This window comes from Scyliorhinus torazame, chromosome 4 (genome assembly GCF_047496885.1).
Source record: "Scyliorhinus torazame isolate Kashiwa2021f chromosome 4, sScyTor2.1, whole genome shotgun sequence".
NCBI lineage: Eukaryota > Metazoa > Chordata > Chondrichthyes > Carcharhiniformes > Scyliorhinidae > Scyliorhinus > Scyliorhinus torazame.
In genome coordinates this window covers 25,078,030-25,100,399 of record NC_092710.1, presented here as the reverse complement: position 1 = coordinate 25,100,399, position 22,370 = coordinate 25,078,030, and the positions used below count along the sequence as shown (strand labels likewise).

General features: G+C 50.3%; 1 protein-coding gene across 1 annotated transcript in view; it reads left to right on the top strand.

Annotated features, from left to right (window-relative positions):
* The window catches only part of LOC140411570 (T-cell surface glycoprotein CD5-like), a 64,563-nt gene that overhangs the window by 29,228 nt on the left and 12,965 nt on the right, over positions 1-22,370 (top strand). Inside the window, exons 4-9 of the mRNA XM_072500652.1 lie at positions 841-894; positions 7,898-8,206; positions 10,617-10,916; positions 15,306-15,641; positions 17,549-17,689; positions 18,266-18,328. Of these exons, the coding sequence (XP_072356753.1) occupies positions 841-894; positions 7,898-8,206; positions 10,617-10,916; positions 15,306-15,641; positions 17,549-17,689; positions 18,266-18,328 (1,203 nt within the window). The remainder of the gene's footprint in view (positions 1-840; positions 895-7,897; positions 8,207-10,616; positions 10,917-15,305; positions 15,642-17,548; positions 17,690-18,265; positions 18,329-22,370) is intronic.

Sequence of the window (22,370 nt, the reverse complement as noted above, 5' to 3'; positions counted from 1 at the left end):
GTGTTTGATGGGGACAGTATAGAGGGAGCTTTATTCTTTTTCTAACCCTGTGCTGTACCTATCCTGGGAGAGTTTGATGCGGACAGTTCAGAGGGAGCTTTACTCCATATCTAACCCCGTGCTGTACCTGTCCTGGGAGTGTTTGATGGGGACAGTGTATCTAACCCCATGCTGTACCTGTCCTGGGAGTGTTTGATGGTGACAGTGTAGAGGGAGCTTTATACCTTTTCTAACCCTGTTATGTACCTGTCCTGGGAGAGTTTGATGGGGACAGTTCAGAGGGAGCTTTACTCTGTATCTAACCCCGTGCTGTACCTGTCATGTGAGTTTTTGATGGGGACAGTGCAGAGGGAGCTTTCTCTGTATCTAATCCCGTGCTGTACCTGTCCTGGGAGTGTTAGATGGGGACAGTGTGGAGGGAGCTTTACTCTGTATCTAACCCCGTGCTGTACCTGTCCTGGGAGTGTTTGATGGGGACAGTGTAGAGGGAGATTTACTCTGTATCTAACCCCGTGCTGTACCTGACCTGGGAGTGTTTGATGGGGACAGTGTAGAGGGAGCTTTACTCTGTATCTAACCCCGTGCTGTACCTGTCCTGGGAGTGTTTGATGGGGACAGTGTAGAGGGAGCTTTACTCTGTATCTAACCCCGTGCTGTACCTGTCCTGGGAGTGTTTGATGGGGACAGTGTAGAGGGAGCTTTACTCTGTATCTAACCCCGTGCTGCACCTGTCCTGTGAGTGTTTGATGGGGACAGTGTAGAGGGAGCTTTACTCTGTATCTAACCCCGTGCTGTTTTGCTGCCTGAAATGAAGCTGAATGTCTCACTCTGTATTTGCAGGTCTGTGTAGCACTGCCACACCTGTCACCACAACTTCAAGAACAAAAGCCAGTGGTGAGTGTGATAACTTGCTCAGATAGTATAACAGCAACAGAGCACCATGCACTGAGAAATTATCATTGTAACAGATCAAAATCTGACAATGTTCTTTACAGGAGTGAGTGAATATTAGATGATTGGACACCGAACACCGTGAGAAAATATGAAGTCAGATGACCAAAAGCACAGAGTGGAACTGTATCACAGGCGGCGGTAGCACAGTGGTTAGCACTGTTGCTTCACAGCTCCAGGGTCCCAGGTTCGATTCCCATCTTGGGTCACTGTCTGTGCGGAGTCTGCACATCCTCCCCGTGTCTGCGTGGGTTTCCTCCTGGTGCTCCGGTTTCCTCCCACATTCCAAAGATGTGCAGGTTAGGTGAATTGGCCGTGATAAATTAGCCTTAGTGTCCCAAAGGTTAGGTGGAGTCACGGGGATATATCGAGAGGGCTAGAATACAAGACCAGGGATGTACTTCTGAGGCTGTATCATGCTCTGGTCAGACCCCATTTGGAGTATTGTGAGCAGTTTTGGGCCCCGTATCTAAGGAAGGATGTGCTGGCCTTGGAAAGGGTCCAGAGGAGGTTCACAAGAATGATCCCTGGAATGAAGAGCTTGTCGTATGAGGAACGGTTGAGGACTCTGTGTCTGTACCCGTTGGAGTTTAGAAGGATGAGAGGGGATCTTATTGAAACTTACAGCATCCTGCGAGGCCTGGATCGAGTGGACATGGAGAGGATGTTTCCACTTGTAGGAAAAACTAGAACCAGAGGACACCATCTCAGACTAAAGGGACGATCCTTTGAAACAGAGATGAGGAGGAATTTCTTCAGCCAGAGGGTGGTGAATCTGTGGAACTCTTTGCCGCAGACGGCTGTGGAGGCCAAATCGCTGAGTGTCTTTAAGACGGAGATAGATAGGTTCTTGATCAATAAGGGGATCAGGGGTTATGGGGAGAAGACAGGAGAATGGGGATGAGAAAATATCAGCCATGATTGAATGGCGGAGCAGACTCGATGGGCCGAGTGGCCTAATTCTGATCCTATGTCTTCCGGTCTTAATGGGAGTGGGCATAGATAGGGTGCTCTTTAAGAGGGTCGGCAGAGACTCTATGGGCCAAATGGCCTCCACCTGCACAGTAGGTATTTAATGATTCTATCCCAGCAGGGAATAGGGAGTGGAAACTGTATCTTAGCAGGTTATGACAGGGTGACAACTGTGATGATATACATAATGTAAATTTGTACATAATGTTATGCACAACCTCCGAGCACTAGGTGGCATTGTAAACCCATCACCACACCACGTGATCTGGAAGTTGGGAGTTGGTCGTGCTTGGAGATAGACATATATGCAGTAGTTCCACAGGAGTTGTTTAGTTTGTTAGTTAGTTTATCCGAATTATCTTATCACAGTTTGTTCTCTAATAATTTTTTTCAAGCTACGTGTTTAGTAGTTCATCATTCACGTCGGCCAGTCTACACAACATGACAAAAGCTCTATGCCAGCAGGGTAGATGAGATGGACGCTCTATCCCAGTCGGGTATAGGAGAGTGGAGTTCGATCCCAGCAGGGTATATGAGAGTTGAACTGTATTCTGGCTCCGAACTCTATCCAAACAGGGCATTTAGAGTTGAACTCTACCCCAGCAGGGTATATGAGTGGAACTCTATCCCAGCAGGGTATATGAGATTGGAACTCTATCCCAGCAGGGTATATGAGAGTGGAACTCTATCCCAGCAGGGCATATGAGAGTGGAGCTTTATCCCAGCAGGGATATGAGAGGGATGCTTTTTCCCAGCAGGCTATATGAGAGTTGAGCTCTATCCCAGCAGGCTATATGAGAGTGGAGCTTGTCCCAGCAGGGTATATGAGAGTGGAACTCTATCCCAGCAGGGTATATGAGAGTGGAACTCTATCCCAGCAGGGTATATGAGAGTGGAGCTCTATCCCAGCAGGGTATATAAGAGTGGATCTCTATCCCAGCAGGATATATGAGAGTAGAACTCTATCCCAGCAGGGTATAAGAAAGTGGAACTCATTTCCATTAGGGTAAATGAGAGTTGAAGTATATGCGAGCAGGGTATATGAGAGTGGAACTCTATTCTCACAGATTATTTGAGAGTGGAACAGCATTCTAGCAGTGTATACGAGAATTTAACTGTATGAGAGGAGTGTTTTATCAGAGTAGAGAATATGAGTAGCACTGTATCCCAGCAGAGTGTATCAGAGTGGATCTGGTTCCCAGTAGGGGATATGAGAATGGAACTCTATCCCAGTAGGGTATATGAGAGTGGAGCTCTGTCCCAGCGTGGTATATGAGAGTGGAGCTCTATCCCAGCAGGGTATATGAGAATGGAACTTGATCCCAGCAGGGTATATGAGAGTGGAGCTCTATCCCAGCAGGGTTTATGAGAATGGAACTCGATCCCATCAGGATATATCAGAGAGGAGCTCTACCCCAGCAGGGTATGTGAGTGTGGAACTCTACCCCAGCAGGGTATATGTGAATGGAACTCTATCCCAGCAGGGTATATGAGAGCTGAGCTCTACCCCAGCAGGGTATGTGAGAGTGGAACTGTATCCCAGCAGGTTAGATGGGACTGGAGCTCTATCCTAGCAAGATAATGAGAGTGGAGCTCTATCCCAGCAGGGTATATGAGAGTGGAGCTCTACCCTAGAAGGGTATGTGAGAGTGGAGCTCTGTCCCAGTAGGTTAGATGGGGCTGGAGCTCTATCCCAGCAGGGTATATAAGAGTTGAAGTCTATCCCAGCAGGGTATATGGAAGTGGAGCTCTATCCCAGCAAGACAATGAGAGTGGAGCTCTATCCCAGCAGGGTATGTAAGAGTGGAGCTCTATCCCAGCAGGTTAGATGAGACTGGAGCTCTATCCCAGCAGGGTATATAAGAATTGAAGTCTATCCCAGCAAGATAATGAGAATGGAGCTCTATCCCAGCAGGGTATATGAGAATGGAACTGTATCCCAGCAGAGTATAGGAGAGTGGAACTCTATCCCAGCAGGGTATATGTGAGTGGAACTCTATCCCAGCAGGGCACATGAGAGTGGAACTCTATCCCATCAGGGTATATGAGAATGGAGCTCTACCCCAACAAGGTATGTGAGAATGGAGCTCTATCCCAGCAGGGTGTATGAGAATGGAGCTCTATCCCAGTAGGATATATGAGAGTGGAGCTCTATCCCAGCAGGGTATATGAGACTGGAGCTGTATCCCAGCAGGGTATATGTGAGTGGAACTCTATCCCAGCAGAGTATAGGAGAGTGGAACTCTATCCCAGCAGGGTATATGTGAGTGGAACTCTATCGCAGCAGGGCATATGAGAGTGGAACTCTATCCCAGTAAGGTATATGAGAGTGGAGCTCTATCCCAGCAGGATATATGAGAATGGAGCTCTATCCCAGTAGGGTATATGAGAGTGGAAGTCTATCCCAGCAGGTATATGAAAATGGAACTGTGTCAAAGCAGGGTTTATGAGAATGGAACTGTATCCCAGTAGGGTATATGAGAGTGGAACTGTATCCCAGTAGGGTATATGAGAGTAGAACTATCCCAGTAGTGTATATGAGAGTGGGGCTCTATCCCAGTAGGGTATTTGAGAATGGAACTGTATCCCAGAAGGGTATATGATAGTGGAACTGTATCCCAGCAGGGTTTATGAGAATGGAACTGTATCCCAGTAGGGTATATGAGAGTGGAACTGTATCCCAGAAGGGTATATGAGAGTGGAGCTGTATCCCAGCAGAGTATATGAGAGTGGAACTGTATCCCAGTAGGGTTTATGAGTGTGAAGCTCCATCCCAGTAGGGGATATGAGAATGTAACTGGATCCCAGTAGGGTATATGAGAGCGGAGCTGTATCCCAGCAGGGTATATGAGAGTGGAACTGTATCCTAGCAGAGTATATGAGAGTGGAGCTGTATCCCAGCAGGGTTTATGAGAGTGGAACTGTATCCCAGCAGAGTATATGAGAGTGGAGCTGTATCCCAGCAGAGTATATGAGAGTGGAACTGTATCCCCGTAGAGTTTATGAGAGTGGAGCTCCATCCCAGTAGGGGATATGAGAATGGAACTGTATCCCAGTATGTTTTATGAGAGTGGAGCTCCATCCCAGTAGGGGATTTGAGAATGGAACTGGATCCCAGTAGGGTATATGAGAGCGAAGCTGTATCCCATCAGGGTATATGAGAGTGGAACTGTATCTCAGCAGGGTATATGAGAGTGGAGCTGTATCCCAGCAGGGTTTATGAGAGTGGAACTGTATCCCAGCAGAGTATATGAGAGTGGAGCTGTATCCCAGTAGTGTATATGAGAGTGGAGCTGTATCCCAGCAGAGTATATGAGAGTGGAACCGTATCCCAGTAGGGTTTATGAGAGTGGAGCTCCATCCCAGTAGGGGATATGAGAATGGAACTGTATCCCAGTAGGATATATGAGAGTGGAGCTGTATTCCTGCAGAGTATATCAGAGTGGAACTGTATCCCAGTAGGGTATATGAGAGTGGAGCTGTATCCCAGCAGGGTATATGAGAGTGGAACTGTATCCCAGTAGTGTATATGAGAGTGGAGCTGTATCCCAGCAGAGTATATGAGAGCGGAACTGTATCCCAGTAGGGTTTATGAGAGTGGAGCTCCATCCCAGTAGAGGATATGAGAATGGAACTGTAGCCCAGCAGAGTATATGAGAGTGGTGCTGTATCCCAGTTGTGTATATGAGAGTGGAGCTGTATCCCAGCAGAGTATATGAGAGTGGAATGTATCCCAGTAGGATCTATGAGAGTGGAGCTCCATCCCAGTAGGGGATATGAGAATGGAACTGTATCCCAGTAGGGTATATGAGAGTGGAGCTGTATCCCAGCAGAGTATATGAGAGTGGAGCTGTATCCCAGTAGGGTATATGAGAGTGGAGCTGTATCCCAGTAGGGTATATGAGAGTGGAGCTGTATCCCAGCAGAGTATATGAGAGTGGAGCTGTATCCCAGTTGTGTATATGAGAGTGGAGCTGTATCCCAGCAGAATATATGAGAGTGGAATGTATCCCAGTAGGATCTATGAGAGTGGAGCTCCATCCCAGTAGGGGATATGAGAATGGAACTGTATCCCAGTAGGGTATATGAGAGTGGAGCTGTATCCCAGCAGCGTATATGAGAGTGGAGCTGTATCCCAGCAGAGTATATGAGAGTGGAGCTGTATCCCAGCAGAGTATATGAGATGGAGCTGTATCCCAGCAGAGTATATGAGAGTGGAGCTGTATCCCAGCAGAGTATATGAGAGTGGAGCTGTATCCCAGCAGGGTATATGAGAGTGGAGCTGTATCCCAGCAGGGTATATAAGAGTGGAGCTGTATCCCAGCAGGGTATATGAGAGTGGAGCTGTATCCCAGCAGGGTATATGAGAGTGGAACTGTATCCCAGCAGAGTATATGAGAGTGGAGCTGTATCCCAGCAGGGTATATGAGAGTGGAACTGTATCCCAGCAGAGTATATGAGTGTGGAACTGTATCCCAGCAGAGTATATGAGAGTGGAGCTGTATCCTAGCAGGGTATATGAGAGTGGAACTGTATCCCAGCAGAGTATATGAGAGTGGAGCTGCATCCCAGCAGGGTATATGAGAGTGGAACTGTATCCCAGCAGAGTATATGAGAGTGGAGCTGTATCCCAGCAGAGTATATGAGAGTGGAGCTGTTTCCCAGCAGGGTATATGAGAGTGGAGCTGTATCCCAGCAGAGTATATGAGAGTGGAGCTGTATCCCAGCAGAGTATATGAGTGGAGCTGTATCCCAGCAGGGTATATGAGAGTGGAGCTGTATCCCAGCAGGGTATATGAGAGTGGAGCTGTATCCCAGCAGGGTATATGAGAGTGGAGCTGTATCCCAGCAGGGTCTATGAGAGTGGAGCTGGATCCCAGCAGGGTATATGAGAGTGGAGCTGTATCCCAGCAGAGTATATGAGAGTGGAGCTGTATCCCAGCAGAGTATATGAGAGTGGAGCTGTATCCCAGCAGGGTATATGAGAGTGGAGATGTATCCCAGCAGGGTATATGAGAGTGGAGCTGTATCCCAGCAGGGTATATGAGAGTGGAGCTGTATCCCAGCAGGGTATATGAGAGTGGAGCTGTATCCCAGCAGAGTATATGAGAGTGGAGCTGTATCCCAGCAGAGTATATGAGAGTGGAGCTGTATCCCAGCAGGGTATATGAGAGTGGAGCTGTATCCCAGCAGGGTATATGAGAGTGGAGCTGTATCCCAGCAGGGTATATGAGAGTGGAGCTGTATCCCAGCAGGGTATATGAGAGTGGAGCTGTATCCCAGCAGGGCATATGAGAGTGGAGCTGTATCCCAGCAGAGTATATGAGAGTGGAGCTGTATCCCAGCAGGGTATATGAGAGTGGAGCTGTATCCCAGCAGGGTATATGAGAGTGGAGCTGTATCCCAGCAGGGTATATGAGAGTGGAGCTGTATCCCAGCAGGGTATATGAGAGTGGAGCTGTATCCCAGCAGAGTATATGAGAGTGGAGCTGTATCCCAGCATGGTATATGAGAATGGAGCTGTATCCCAGCAGGGTATATGAGAGTAGAGCTGTATCCCAGCAGGGTATATGAGAGTGGAGCTGTATCCCAGCAGAGTATATGAGAGTGGAGCTGTATCCCAGCAGGGTATATGAGAGTGGAGCTGTATCCTAGCAGGGTATATGAGAGTGGAGCTGTATCCCAGCAGAGTATATGAGAGTGGAGCTGTATCCCAGCAGAGTATATGAGAGTGGAGCTGTATCCCAGCAGAGTATATGAGAGTGGAGCTGTATCCCAGCAGGGTATATGAGAGTGGAGCTGTATCCTAGCAGGGTATATGAGAGTGGAGCTGTATCCCAGCAGAGTATATGAGAGTGGAGCTGTATCCCAGCAGAGTATATGAGAGTGGAGCTGTATCCCAGCAGAGTATATGAGAGTGGAGCTGTATCCCGCTGAGAATATTCTGACTCTGTCTTATTTTCTTGATTTACAGAAATTCGGCAAGTTCTTCTCTCGGGTCAGACAACCCGATATTCCGGACAACTGGAACTGAGGGTGGACGAGTCCCGGATTGTGACCCTCTGCCCGAGTGGCTTCTCCATGCGGGAGGCGGACGTGGTCTGCAGGGGGCTCCACGGTGGTTCCGCGCACGCGATCGTGCCTGGCAGTTTGTTTAACGCTTCGGGGGGTCCTTCGTGGAACCAGAGACTCGAATGTTCGGGCAATGCAACCCAGCTGAGCCAGTGCCACATTGTCCCGCAGGAGTGTCACGGAGAGGGCAGAGTGGGGATCCTGTGCCAGGGTAAGGAAGGATCTCCATCCGTACTCCCCCCCCCCCCCCCGACCCATTTTTACAACGAACCGCCTTCTCCGAAGCCCTTCCCTTCTCCCCCATGACATCTCCTCATTCCATCCACTCCCTGGACCCTCCTCTGCCTTTACCCCAGCAACTTCCTCCACCCTCCTCTCTCCTCCCCCCCAACACATCCACCCTCCCCTTCCTGCTGCTCCCATTCCATCCTATCCAATACTCCCCACCTCTTCAGTCTCACTTTCCCCTCTTGCTTCGTACTTTCATCCATTTCTACATCATTCCCTTCATCCCAACCCATCCCTCCTCCTGCCTCCGTCCAGTTTTTTCCACTCCCTTCATTCACACTCACATTTTCTCTCTCTCCTCTGGTTCAGTTTCTGGCTCACGTCACGCTCTCTCGCTCTCTGTTCACCTTCACTCTCTCTGCTTCTCCCTATTGTCATGTGAGAGTCCCTTTAAGAAATGGGTGTTTATAAATGGGTGTGTATATAAATATCTGTTGTGAGAGTACCTTTAAGAAATGGGTGTTTATAAATGGGTGTGTATATAAATATCTGTAGTGGGAGTACCTTTAAGAAATGGGTGTTTATAAATGGGTGTGTATATTGTTATGGGCGAGGCGTTTTCAGAACCCCAAAATGTATCAACATGTTCAACAAACCTCTCCCTTTAATGCTATTGTTGCTATTGTTGCTTTTCCGAGCACACGGCTTGTTCTCCAGGGGTGGGATTACAATTACGGACATGTGGGTTTTTAAACACAAAACAATGTTTATTCCATTAACTCAACTTAACCTCTTAAATAAACATTGGATCTTTAAACACCCCTTACTTCAAAGATAACCCCGAAAATATTACAACACTAAATAATCCTTAGCTATTCCTTTAAACATCCAAGAGAGACTTAACACCTTCAAACAGAAACACATCAGGTTAAAGGCTTTACTTTTATGAGTTTAAATCACCCAAATGATCCAGAGATAGTCTTTCATGGCAGAGATCACAGCAGATCCAGCTCACTGCAAACACAGACACACACAAGCTCTTTTCAAACTGAAACTAAACTGCAAAATGGCTGATCTAAAACCAAGCTCCACCCACACTCTGACATCACTGCATTTCCTAAAGGTACATTGTAGTGTACATTAAATATCTGTAGTGAGAGTACCTTTAAGAAATGGGTGTTTATTACTGCAGTGATGTCAGAGAGGGGGTGGAGCTGGGCTGTCTGTCAGCTTTTTACTTTTGTTTTAGGCTGTTTGCTGCAGGATATGTTTTAGTTTTGTTTTCAGAGCTGGATAGCTGCAGTCACAGCCAGAAGGTGTATTAGTCTCTCTCTCTGTAATCTAAAGACTGTAAATCGATCCTGGTGATTTAAAACTAATAACAGCAGTGACTTTAACCTGATGTGCTTCTGTTAAAAGGTGTTTTAAGTCGTATGGATGTTAAAAGGAAAGCTTAAAGAAATACTTAGTGCTGTATTCTTTGGGGGTTGTATTTGAATTAATGGTTGCTAAGATGTTCACTGTATGTTTTGAAAAGGTTAACTTGAGTTCATAGAATAAACATTGTTTTGCTTTAAAAAATACTTTTCCATTTCTGCTGTCCCACACCTGGAGAGTGGGCCGTGTGCTCCCCATACCACAATCTATTCAAAGTTGTGGGTGAGGTGAACTCCATGATACACTTTGGGGTTCTTTCAACCCTGGCCCATAACACTATACTTACTGCATTTTTCTGTCACTCCTTCTTTGTCTCTCCCTCTATTATCACATCATGTCTCTCTCTCCTTCAATTTTCCTCCCTCTCATGCTTTCTATCCCTCTATCTCTCTTTCCTCCTGTATTGCCCCTTCTCTACTCTTCTCTCCCTCTGTCCTCTCTTCCCCCTCTCTTCTTGCCCGCCCATCTTCTTTCCGTTTCCTTTTCCCACCATCTTTTCTCTCCTTTCTTCTCTCTTTTTCCTGTTCTTGCTTCCTCTATTCCGTTACACCCTCCCTCTGCTCCTCCCTTTCCTTCTTTCAGCTCTCCCTCCCCCTTTCCACTTTCCCTCTCACCCTCCTTTCTCTCTCTGGCCTCTCCTACCCCCTCTCCCTCTGCTTTCACTCTTTCAGTCTCCAAGCCTCTCTCTATATCTTTCTTTCTCTCCTCTCTCTTTCCCCTCTTGCATTACTGTTTAATATGCTCTTTCTTGCTCTCTCAAGCTGCCGATCTCCCGCCTTCTCAATCTCCCCCACTTTGCCTTCCCCTTAAGTTCCTCTCTCTCTCTATCTCTCTGTTTGCCTCTTTCTCACTCTCCCCCTTTCTGCTTCGCCCTCTTTCCCTCTGCCCCCACCCCTCTCTCAACTCTGTGGCTAGTTATTTAACTTCTCCCTCTCTCTCTCTCTCTGCCCCCACAGATGGGTACTACCAGCTGCGGTTACAGGGTGGAGCTGAGCGTTGTGAGGGAATTGTACAAATCTACCAGAATGGTTCTTGGCATGAAGTCGTCCATCCACGGATCCCGCCTGAGGATGCGGAGTGGGTGTGTCAGAGGCTGCACTGTGGTCATGCCGTGAGTGTGGCTCAGCATCTGGTGGCACGTGACTCGACCGTCCATGTGTCAAACTGGACCTGTTTAGCTACAGAACAACGCGTCTCCAACTGTCTGGCAAAAGAGAGAAATGGGAACTTCCAGAATATCTTCCTACGTTGCTCAGGTAATCGTCAGAAATGACTTGCATCGCTGGTTTGGGGGCACCAATTGGGTGGGAGGAGCTGAGCAAAAGTCTGGGGAGTATGCAGGCAGGGAAGGCCCCGGGACCGGACGGGTTCCCGGTTGAGTTCTATAGGAAGAACGTAGACCTGTTGGCCCCGCTGTTAGTGAGGACTTTTAATGAGGCAAGGGAGGGAGGGACCCTGCCGCCGACAATGTCGGAGGCGACGATCTCTTTGATCCTGAAGCGGGACAAGGACCCACTGCAATGTGGGTCGTACAGGCCGATCTCGCTCCTCAACGTGGATGCTAAGTTGCTGGCAAAAGTGCTGGCGACGAGGATCGAGGACTGTGATTCCCGGGGGTGATTCACGAGGACCAGACGGGATTTGTAAAGGGCAGGCAGCTAAACACCAATGTGCGGAGGCTCCTAAACGTGATGATGATGCCATCGGTGGAGGGAGAGGCGGAAATAGTGGCAGCTATGGACGCGGAGAAGGCCTTTGACCGGGTAGAGTGGGAGTACCTCTGGGAAGCGCTGCGGAGGTTTGGGTTTGGGGGAGGGTTTATTAGTTGGGTTAAGCTCCTATACAGAGCCCCGGTGGCGAGTGTGGTTACGAATCGGCGGAGGTCGGAGTATTTTCGGCTGTACCGTGGGACGAAGCAGGGGTGCCCCCTGTCCCTCCTGTTGTTTGCATTAGCAATTGAACCCTTGGGCATGTCATTAAGGGAGTCTAGGAAATGGAGGGGGGGGGGGGGGGGGGGTCCGGGGGGGAGAGGAGCATCGAGTGTCGCTTTATGCAGACGACCTGTTGCTGTATGTGGCGGATCCAGTGGAGGGGATGGTGGAGGTCATGCAGACTCTAAGGGAGTTTGGGGATTTTTCAGGTTATAAGCTTAATGTAGGGAAGAGTGAGCTTTTTGTAGTACAGTCAGGAGACCAGGAAAGGGGGATAGACGATCTACCGCTGAGGAGGGCGGAGGGGAGCTTTCGGTACCTGGGGATCCAAATAGCCAGGAGTTGGGGGGCCCTACATAAACTGAATCTGACGAGGCTGGTGGAACAGATGGAGGAGGACTTCAAACGATGGGACATGTTGCCGCTCTCGCTAGCGGGTAGAGTGCAGTCGGTCAAAATGGTGGTCCTCCCGAGGTTTCTTTTTGAGTTCCAGTGCCTTCCAATTGTATTCACCAAGGCCTTTTTTAAGAGGGTAGGCAGGAGTATGATGGGTTTTGTGTGGGTGAATAAGACCCCGAGGGTAAGGAGAGGGTTTCTGGAGCGCAGTAGGGACCGAGGAGGGTTGGCGCTGCCGAATCTGGGTGGCTACTACTGGGCAGCAAATGTGGCGATGATCCGTAAGTGGGTGATGGAGGGAGAGGAGGCGTCCTGCAAGGAAACGAGCCTGGGGGCGCTGGTGACGGCACCGCTGCCGCTCTCGCCGACAAGGTACACCACGAGCCCGGTGGTGGCGGCAACGTTAAAGATCTGGGGCCAGTGGAGACGGCACAGGGGTGCAATGGGAGCCTCGGTGTGGTCCCCGATCAGGGGTAACCACCGGTTTGTCCCGGGGAGGATGGACGGGGGGTTTCAGAGCTGGCATCGAGCAGGGATTAGAAGATTGGGGGACCTGTTCATTGATGGGACGTTTGCGAGCCTAGGTGCACTGGAGGAGAAGTTTGGGCTACCCCCGGGAAATGCTTTCAGATACATGCAGGTGAGGGCGTTTGTGAGGCGACAGGTGAGGGAATTCCCGCTGCTCCCGGCACAGGAAATTCAAGACAGGGTGATCTCGGGTGTATGGGTTGGAGAGGACAAGGTGTCGGCAATATACCAGGAGATGAAAGAAGAGGGGGAGGCTTTGGTAGAGGAGCTGAAGGGTAAATGGGAGGAGGAGCTGGGGGAGGAGATTGAGGAGGGGCTATGGGCTGATGCCCTAAGTAGGGTTAATTCCTCCTCCTCGTGTGCCAGGCTTAGCCTGATACAATTTAAGGTGGTTCATAGAGCGCACATGACGGGGGCGAGGTTGAGTAGGTTCTTTGGGGTAGAGGACAGATGAGGGAGGTGCTCAGGGAGCCCGGCGAACCATGTCCATCTGTTTTGGTCATGCCCGGCACTGGAGGGGTTCTGGAGAGGAGTGGCGGGAGCAATATCTCAGGTGGTGAAAGTCCGGGTCAAGCCTAGCTGGGGGCTAGCAATATTTGGAGTAGTGGACGAACCGGGAGTGCAGGAGGCGAAAGAGGCCGGCATTCTGGCCTTTGCGTCCTTAGTAGCCCGGCGAAGGATCTTGCTAATGTGGAAGGAGGCGAAGCCCCCCAGCGTGGAGGTCTGGATAAATGATATGGCAGGGTTTATCAAGTTGGAGAGGATAAAGTTTGCCTTGAGAGGGTCTGCGCAGGGATTCTACAGGCGGTGGCAACCGTTCCTAGACTATCTCGCGGAGCGTTAGAGTAAGGTCGGTCAGCATCAGCAGCAACCCGGGGAGGGAGGAGGGGGATGTCTTGCGTGGGGGGGGGGGGGGGGGGGGTTGGGAGGGAGGGAGGGGGAAGGGGGGCTTGTTTGGGGGTATTTGAGCAAGAAAATACATGAAGGATCTGGAAATCTGACATGTACGGGAGGAATCCAATGTACAAAGTTCTGTAACATATCGATTTACCATGTTTAATTCTTGCTATGTGCGCTTTCTTTCTATTTGTTACGGGGGGGGGGGGTTTGTTTGTAAGGGTGAAAAATTGTGTTAAAAATTTCAATAAATATATTTTATAAAAAAAGAAATGACTTGCATCTGCAAACTCCAGACCAACACTGCAGCCCCGGCTAGGTTAGTGTTTCAGCAGGGCTAACAGGGACCATAGGCTACATCGAGCTTTCAAATAACAGACTGACCACTGTCGAGGGAGCTTTGCTCTGTACCTCACACCGTGCTGTACCTGTCCTGGGAGTGTTTGATGGGGACAGTGTAGAGTCAGCTTTACTCTGTATCTAACTCCGTGCTGTCCCTGTCCTGGGAGTGTTTGATGGGGACAGTGTAGAGGGTGCTTTACTCTGTACCTCACACCGTGCTGTACCTGTCCTGGGAGTGTTTGATGGGGACAGTGTAGAGGGAGCTTTACTCTGTATCTAACCCCGTGCTGTACCTGTACTGGGAGTATTTGATGGGGACAGTGTAGAGGGAGCTTTACTCTGTATCTAACCCCGTGCTGTACCTGTCCTGGGAGTGTTTGATGGGGACAGTGTAGAGGGAGCTTTACTCTGTATCTAACCCCGTGCTGTACCTGTCCTGGGAGTGTTTGATGGGGACAGTGTAGAGGGAGCTTTACTCTGTATCTAACCCCGTGCTGTACCTGTCCTGGGAGTGTTTGATGGGGACAGTGTAGAGGGAGCTTTACTCTGTATCTAACCCCGTGCTGTACCTGTCCTGGGAGTGTTTGATGGGGACAGTGTAGAGGGAGCTTTACTCTGTATTAAACCCCGTGCTGTACCTGTCCTGGGAGTGTTTGATGGGGACAGTGTCGAGGGAGCTTTGCTCTGTACCTCACACCGTGCTGTACCTGTCCTGGGAGTGTTTGATGGGGACAGTGTAGAGGGAGCTTTACTCTGTATCTAACCCCGTGCTGTACCTGTCCTGGGAATGTTTGATGGGGACAGTGTAGAGAGAGCTTTACTCTGTATCTAACCCCGTGCTGTACCTGTCCTGGGAGTGTTTGATGGGGACAGTGTAGAGGGAGCTTTACTCTGTATCTAACCCCGTGCTGTACCTGTCCTGGGAGTGTTTGATGGGGACAGTGTAGAGGGAGCTTTACTCTGTATCTAACCCCGTGCTGTACCTGTCCTGGGAATGTTTGATGGGGACAGTGTAGAGGGAGCTTTACTCTGTATCTAACCCCGTGCTGTACCTGTCCTGGGAGTGTTTGATGGGGACAGTGTAGAGAGAGCTTTACTCTGTATCTAACCCCGTGCTGTACCTGTCCTGGGAGTGTTTGATGGGGACAGTGTAGAGGGAGCTTTACTCTGTATCTAACCCCGGGCTGTACCTGTCCTGGGAATGTTTGATGGGGACAGTGTAGAGAGAGCTTTACTCTGTATCTAACCCCGTGCTGTACCTGTCCTGGGAATGTTTGATGGGGACAGTGTAGAGGGAGCTTTACTCTGTATCTAACCCCGTGCTGTACCTGTCCTGGGAATGTTTGATGGGGACAGTGTAGAGGGAGCTTTACTCTGTATCTAACCCCGTGCTGCACCTGTCCTGGGAATGTTTGATGGGGACAGTGTAGAGGGAGCTTTACTCTGTATCTAACCCCGTGCTGCACCTGTCCTGGGAATGTTTGATGGGGACAGTGTGGATGCACCTTCTTCCCAATTTTCCTGCTTGATTAACCTGTTGATTTGTTACAGTGGGCGAGGTGCCGCCGTTCAGGCTGGTAGACGGAAGGAGCCCTTGCCAGGGCAGGGCAGAGGTTTTCCATCGTGGCGTCTGGAAGCCGCTGTGTCCGATAAACAGCACCAGCGACCCGGGTCCGCCACCCCAGGATCCAATCTGCTCGCAGCTGGGATGCAGCAGCCCGATGACCAGATTGAGAGGACCTGGAATGAGAGGGAATCGTAGGAATGCTCAGACGGCCTGTGTCGAGTGTCGGAGCCTCGGGGTCAGAATGCTGACGGATAAATCAAACCTCTGGGATTGTAAGGAAGGACAGACGAAATTCAAGGACGTGAACATCACTTGTCCAGGTAGACTATGGGGCAACCTTTAATATTCCCCTTCCAGTCTTTGCTTCCACTGGAGGCTGTTATTTGGGTGCGGAATATGGTCCTCACATGCGCTGAACGTACATTATAGCTACAGATCCCCGTTGCACCTTTGTAGTGTATTATTGCCCTCTGAGGGGGTGCAATGAAGATTTATTGAGCTTGGAGGAGAGGTAGGTGATGCGATAATTGTGGCTGTGAGTCTGGATGGAGGGAGGGGAGAATGGGATCCCAGAGTGTAAACGCATCGATCTCGTCAACTGTGACACAGGTTAGCAAAGGCACGCAGGTAGCCGGCTCTGTCTGTCGAGGGAGAGGGTTAAAGAGCGTAGGAGTTATACTGAACTTGGAGAAAGTTTGGTTAGACCGCACGTAGAGTTCAGGTGAAGATGTAAGAAGGATACAGAGACACTGGAGAGAGCGTCTGGAAGATTTATAAGAATGACGCTAGAACTTTGTGGCTAGACATATCAGGAAAGGAGTGACAGACTGTATTGCTTCACTCTTGAAATTCATTACCATCGCTGAATCCCCCACAATCAACATCCTGGGGGTTACCATTGATCAGAAACTGAACTGGGCCCAGCCACATTAATACTGTGGCTACCAGGGCAGGTCAGAGGCTGGGAATCCTGCGGAGAGTAACTCACCTCCTGACCCCCCCCCCCCAAAGCCTGTCCACCATCGACAAGGCACAAGTCAGGAGTGCGAGGGAATACTCTCCACTTGCCTGGATGAGCGCAGCTCCAACAACACTCGAGAAGCTCGACACCATCCAGGTCAAAGCAGCCCCGCTTGATTGCTCCCCCTTCCACAAACATCCGCTCCCTCCCCCACCGATGCACAGTGTCAGCCGTGTGTCCCATCTACAGGATGCACCGTAGCAACTCGCCAAGGCTCCTTCGACAGCACCTTCCAAACCCATGCCCACCACCATCTAGAAGGACAACAGCAGATACCTGGGAACCCCCCCCCACCTGGAGGTTCCCCTCCAAGTCACTCACCGTCCTGAATATGGCCATATATCCCTATATGGCACTTTTAGAGAATACTGGTGATTATTCTGATTGCCCTCATTGAAGTATTATAGGATGTTCTGTACCCCCCGTGCCATACTGAGGTGTTGGAGAATATTTGTATCGGTCTCCACTGTCGGGCATTTGAGGACACTGGCACACGCCCTTCACCCACAATCCAGGGTTAAGGATGAGGAAAGTGGCTGGTTCGTAACGGTTTTTATTAAATCAGTGAATGAGGCCGTGCAGCCGCACACCGTCCTGTGCAGCGTTGAGTGAGCCGTAGCCCCCGTGCTGACTGCCCACGATCAACAGGCAAGGCCGTGGTGACGGCTTGGGGCAGGCCTGAGCAAGGTTGGATTGAACGTTTCCCGGACACTCGGTTCTGCCTCTGATAGGGTTAACTGCGTGGCATTAAAAGGCGGCGGCTGTGTCGGTGCCGCCCCCGCGCGCTGGTGCCGAGGTTAGGGGCTCTTCGTCTCTCCAGGCCTTTAATCTCTAACCTCTGATCTTCCTGTGCTCCAGGCCACACTCTGCATCAGAATCGCTTCTGACGTTGTCAAGCCTTGCTCAGCCTCCAGGCTGCTGTACGCGAGCACCTGGCTCTGTGTGTGTGTGTGTGTGTGTGTGTGTGAGTGCGCGCGTGCTCTAAGCAAGCTCACACTCATTATGATTCTCTTCCTCTGCATCGTGCCACAGAGCTTGGCCGTTTTACGGAGGGTCAAATGTCAGAGTCTGACCCACTGACCGTCCCCCTCCCCCACTGCCTCCACCCCCTCTTGTCGGGGGGTGGGGGGGGGGGGGTAGCGTTTGAACTCAACCACTGCCTGAGAAAGATCCGCTGATCTGCTGTCCTCCTTCTTGTTTCCGCAGCGCCGCGAAACTGGGAGGAGGCGAAGATCACGACGCGGTTGTCGGGGGGCGTGACGGCCTGCATCATCCTGGCCGTCCTCCTGTTCCTGCTCCTCTTGCTGAGCTACGGGTGGAAGGTCTACAAGCGTGACGGGAAGGAAGGTGAGAGAGCGGATCGTGCGCGGGGTGGGGACACGTCCACAGCTGCAGCCATGCACACATCCGGGGCGGGACGGAGTGGGGTACCCTGGGTGATTTGACCGAGCGCCGAATTCTCAGCCCTCGAGAGCAGTGGTAGGGGGTGTGGGGATATGCATCACTGTAGATACACTAGGACTGAGTAAACACTAGAGGGAGCACCGGAGATGTCATGACACGCAGACATACAGCTAATGAACACATAGAATAGGACACGACCAATGGGCAGTCAAGACACCCAGAGGTGACACTACCACAAGGGGGCACTACACAACCCATATATAAGGACAGGGCACACAAGCTCTGTCTCTTTCCACAGGCGACACTTAGAGAGAAGGACAGGGGCAGATCAGAAGCATCACACCCACCATGTGGCTTAGAGCAGACTGGTTAGGTAGACTGAGTTACTATAGCAAGATTAGCAGGAGAGTCGAACTCAAGTAGGAGAATTGGTAACTCGCTGGCTTTGCGAGCATCCTCGATGTTAACCACTCGCTAAATCTCTCCCCCCCCCCCCCCCCCTCCCCTGCCTCCACTCAGTGTTCCGCCGCAAACAGACACAGCGACAGTGGATCGGACCGACCGGCGCCACAAGTCACGCAGGTAAGGACAGACATCGCGGTTAAAGGAACCTCAGTGGGTACCCTCCCCCCCACCCCCCACTACCCAGCCCATCGCTTCCGGGGCAGGGAGAGAGCCGATCACCGGGCAGCCAGGTGGGAGGAGCGTGAGTTACTCCCCTGACTGGAGACGGCTCGCACCCCATTAGTGCCCAGGGAAGCCTGTTCGACGCCACAGAGTAAGAGAGAGAGAGGGAACGAGGGGTGGGAACGAGAAAGGGAGGGAGAGAAAGACATTTCTACCCTGCCTTTAATCACCTCAAGACAGGCCAAACGCTTCAGAGCCAGAGAGGCACTGTGTGAACTATGATCACTGTTGTAATATAGAAACCAGCCCGAGCCCAGCACAATCCCAAAGAAAGCGTTCTGATAATAACCCGGACATCGTTTCAGGCAAAGTTACTGATCTGAGGACAACAGGGCTAACTTCTTTCCTCCTCTTTCCAGCTGTTGGCCCTACAATCTTTTACATTCAGCTGAGAGGGCGTACCCCAATTCTGTCCAAGGGTGTACCCCAATTCTGTCCAAGGGCTGACAGTGCAGGACTCCCTCTGTACTGACCCTCTGACAGTGCAGCACTCCCTCAGTACTGACCCTCTGACAGTGCAGCACTCCCTCAGTACTGACCCTCTGACAGTGCAGCACTCCCTCAGTACTGACCCTCTGACAGTGCAGCACTCCCTCAGTACTGACCCTCTGACAGTGCAGCACTCCCTCAGTACTGACCCTCTGACAGTGCAGCACTCCCTCAGTACTGACTCTCTGACAGTGCAGCACTCCCTCAGTACTGACCCCCTGACAGTGCGGCACTCCCTCAGTACTGACCCTCTGACAGTGCAGCACTCCCTCAGTACAAAGAACAAAGAACAAAGAAATGTACAGCACAGGAACAGGCCCTTCGGCCCTCCAAGCCCGTGCCGACCATACTGCCCGACTAAACTACAATCTTCTACACTTCCTGGGTCCGTATCCTTCTATTCCCATCCTATTCATATATTTGTCAAGATGCCCCTTAAATGTCCCTATCGTCCCTGCTTCCACCACCTCCTCCGGTAGTGAGTTCCAGGCACCCACTACCCTCTGCGTAAAAAAACTTGCCTCGTACATCTACTCTAAACTTTGCCCCTCTCACCTTAATCCTATGCCCCCTAGTAATTGACCCCTCTACCCTGGGGAAAAGCCTCTGACTATCCACTCTGTCTATGCCCCTCATAATTTTGTATACCTCTATCAGGTCGCCCCTCAACCTCCTTCGTTCCAGTGAGAACAAACCGAGTTTATTCAATCGCTCCTCATAGCTTATGCCCTCCATACCAGGCAACATTCTGGTAAATCTCTTCTGCACCCTCTCTAAAGCCTCCACATCCTTCTGGTAGTGTGGCGACCAGAATTGAACACTATACTCCAAGTGTGGCCTAACTAAGGTTCTATACAGCTGCAACATGACTTGCCAATTCTTATACTCAATGCCCCGGCCAATGAAGGCAAGCATGCCGTATGCCTTCTTGACTACCTTCTCCACCTGTGTAGCCCCTTTCAGTGATCTGTGGACCTGTACTCCAAGATCTCTTTGACTTTCAATACTCTTGAGGGTTCTACCATTCACTGTATATTCCCTACCTGCATTAGCCCTTCCAAAATGCATTACCTCACATTTGTCCAGGTTAAACTCCATCTGCCATCTCTCCGCCCAAGTCTCCAGACAATCTAAATCCTGCTGTATCCTCAGACAGTCCTCATCGCTATCCGCAATTCCACCAACCTTTGTGTCGTCTGCAAACTTACTAATCAGACCAGTTACATTTTCCTCCAAATCATTTATATATACTACAAAGAGCAAAGGTCCCAGCACTGATCCCTGTGGAACACCACTGGTCACAGCCCTCCAATTAGAAAAGCATCCCTCCATTGCTACCCTCTGCCTTCTATGGCCTAGCCAGTTCTGTATCCACCTTGCCAGTTCACCCCTGATCCCGTGTGACTTCACCTTTTGTACTAGTCTACCATGAGGGACCTTGTCAAAGGCCTTACTGAAGTCCATATAGACAACATCTACTGCCCTACCTGCATCAATCATCTTAGTGACCTCCTCGAAAAACTCTATCAAGTTAGTGAGACACGACCTCCCCTTCACAAAACCGTGCTGCCTCTCACTAATACGTCCATTTGCTTCCAAATGGGAGTAGATCCTGTCTCGAAGAATTCTCTCCAGTAATTTCCCTACCACTGAAGTAAGGCTCACCGGCCTGTAGTTCCCGGGATTATCCCTGCCACCCTTCTTAAACAGAGGAACAACATTGGCTATTCTCCAGTCCTCCGGGACATCCCCTGAAGACAGCGAGGATCCAAAGATTTCTGTCAAGGCCTCAGCAATTTCCTCTCCAGCCTCCTTCAGTATTCTGGGGTAGATCCCATCCGGCCCTGGGGACTTATCTACCTTAATATTTTTTAAGACACCCAACACCTCGTCTTTTTGGATCACAATGTGACCCAGGCTATCTACACCCCCTTCTCCAGACTCAACATCTACCAATTCCTTCTCTTTGGTGAATACTGATGCAAAGTATTCATTTAGTACCTCGCCCATTTCCTCTGGCTCCACACATAGATTCCCTTGCCTATCCTTCAGTGGGCCAACCCTTTCCCTGGCTACCCTCTTGCTTTTTATGTAAGTGTAAAAAGCCTTGGGATTTTCCTTAACCCTATTTGCCAATGACTTTTCATGACCCCTTCTAGCCCTCCTGACTCCCTGCTTAAGTTCCTTCCTACTTTCCTTATATGCCACACAGGCTTCGTCTGTTCCCAGCCTTTTAGCCCTGACAAATGCCTCCTTTTTCTTTTTGACGAGGCCTACAATATCATTCGTCATCCAAGGTTCCCGAAAATTGCCGTATTTATCTTTCTTCCTCACAGGAACATGCCTGTCCTGTATTCCTATCAACTGACACTTGAAAGCCTCCCACATGTCAGATGTTGATTTGCCCTCAAACATCCGCCCCCAATCTATGTTCTTCAGTTCCCGCCTAATATTGTTATAATTAGCCTTCCCCCAATTTAGCACATTCATCCTCGGACCACTCTTATCCTTGTCCACCAGTACTTTAAAACTTACTGAATTGTGGTCACTGTTACCGAAATGCTCCCCTACTGAAACATCTACCACCTGGCCGGGCTCATTCCCCAATACCAGGTCCAGTACCGCCTCTTCCCTAGTTGGACTGTTTACATATTGTTTTAAGAAGCCCTCCTGGATGCTCCTTACAAACTCTGCCCCGTCTAAGCCCCTGGCACTAAGTGAGTCCCAGTCAATATTGGGGAAGTTGAAGTCTCCCATCACCACAACCCTGTTGTTTTTACTCTTTTCCAAAATCTGTCTACCTATCTGCTCCTCTATCTCCCGCTGGCTGTTGGGAGGCCTGTAGTATACCCCCAACATTGTGACTGCACCCTTCTTATTCCTGATCTCTACCCATATAGCCTCACTGCCCTCTGAGGTGTCCTCTCGCTGTATAGCTGTGATACTCTCCTGAACAAGTAGCGCAACTCCGCCTCCCCTTTTACATCCCCCTCTATCCCGCCTGAAACATCTAAATCCTGGAACGTTTAGCTGCCAATCCTGCCCTTCCCTCAACCAGGTCTCTGTAATGGCAACAACATCATAGTTCCAAGTAGTAATCCAAGCTCTAAGTTCATCTGCCTTACCCGTAATGCTCCTTGCATTAAAACATATGCACTTCAGGCCACCAGACCCGCTGTGTTCAGCAACTTCTCCCCGTCTGCTCTGCCTCAGAGCCACACTGTCCCTATTCCCTAGTTCTCCCTCAACGCTCTCACCTTCTGACCTATTGCTCCCGTGCCCACCCCCCTGCCATACTAGTTTAAACCCTCCCGTGTGAGTACTGACCCTCTGACAGTGCAGCACTCCCTCAGTTCTGACCCTCTGACAGTGCAGCTCTCCCTCAGTACTGACCCTCTGACAGTGCAGAACTACCTCTGTACTGACCCTCTGACAGTGCAGCACTCCC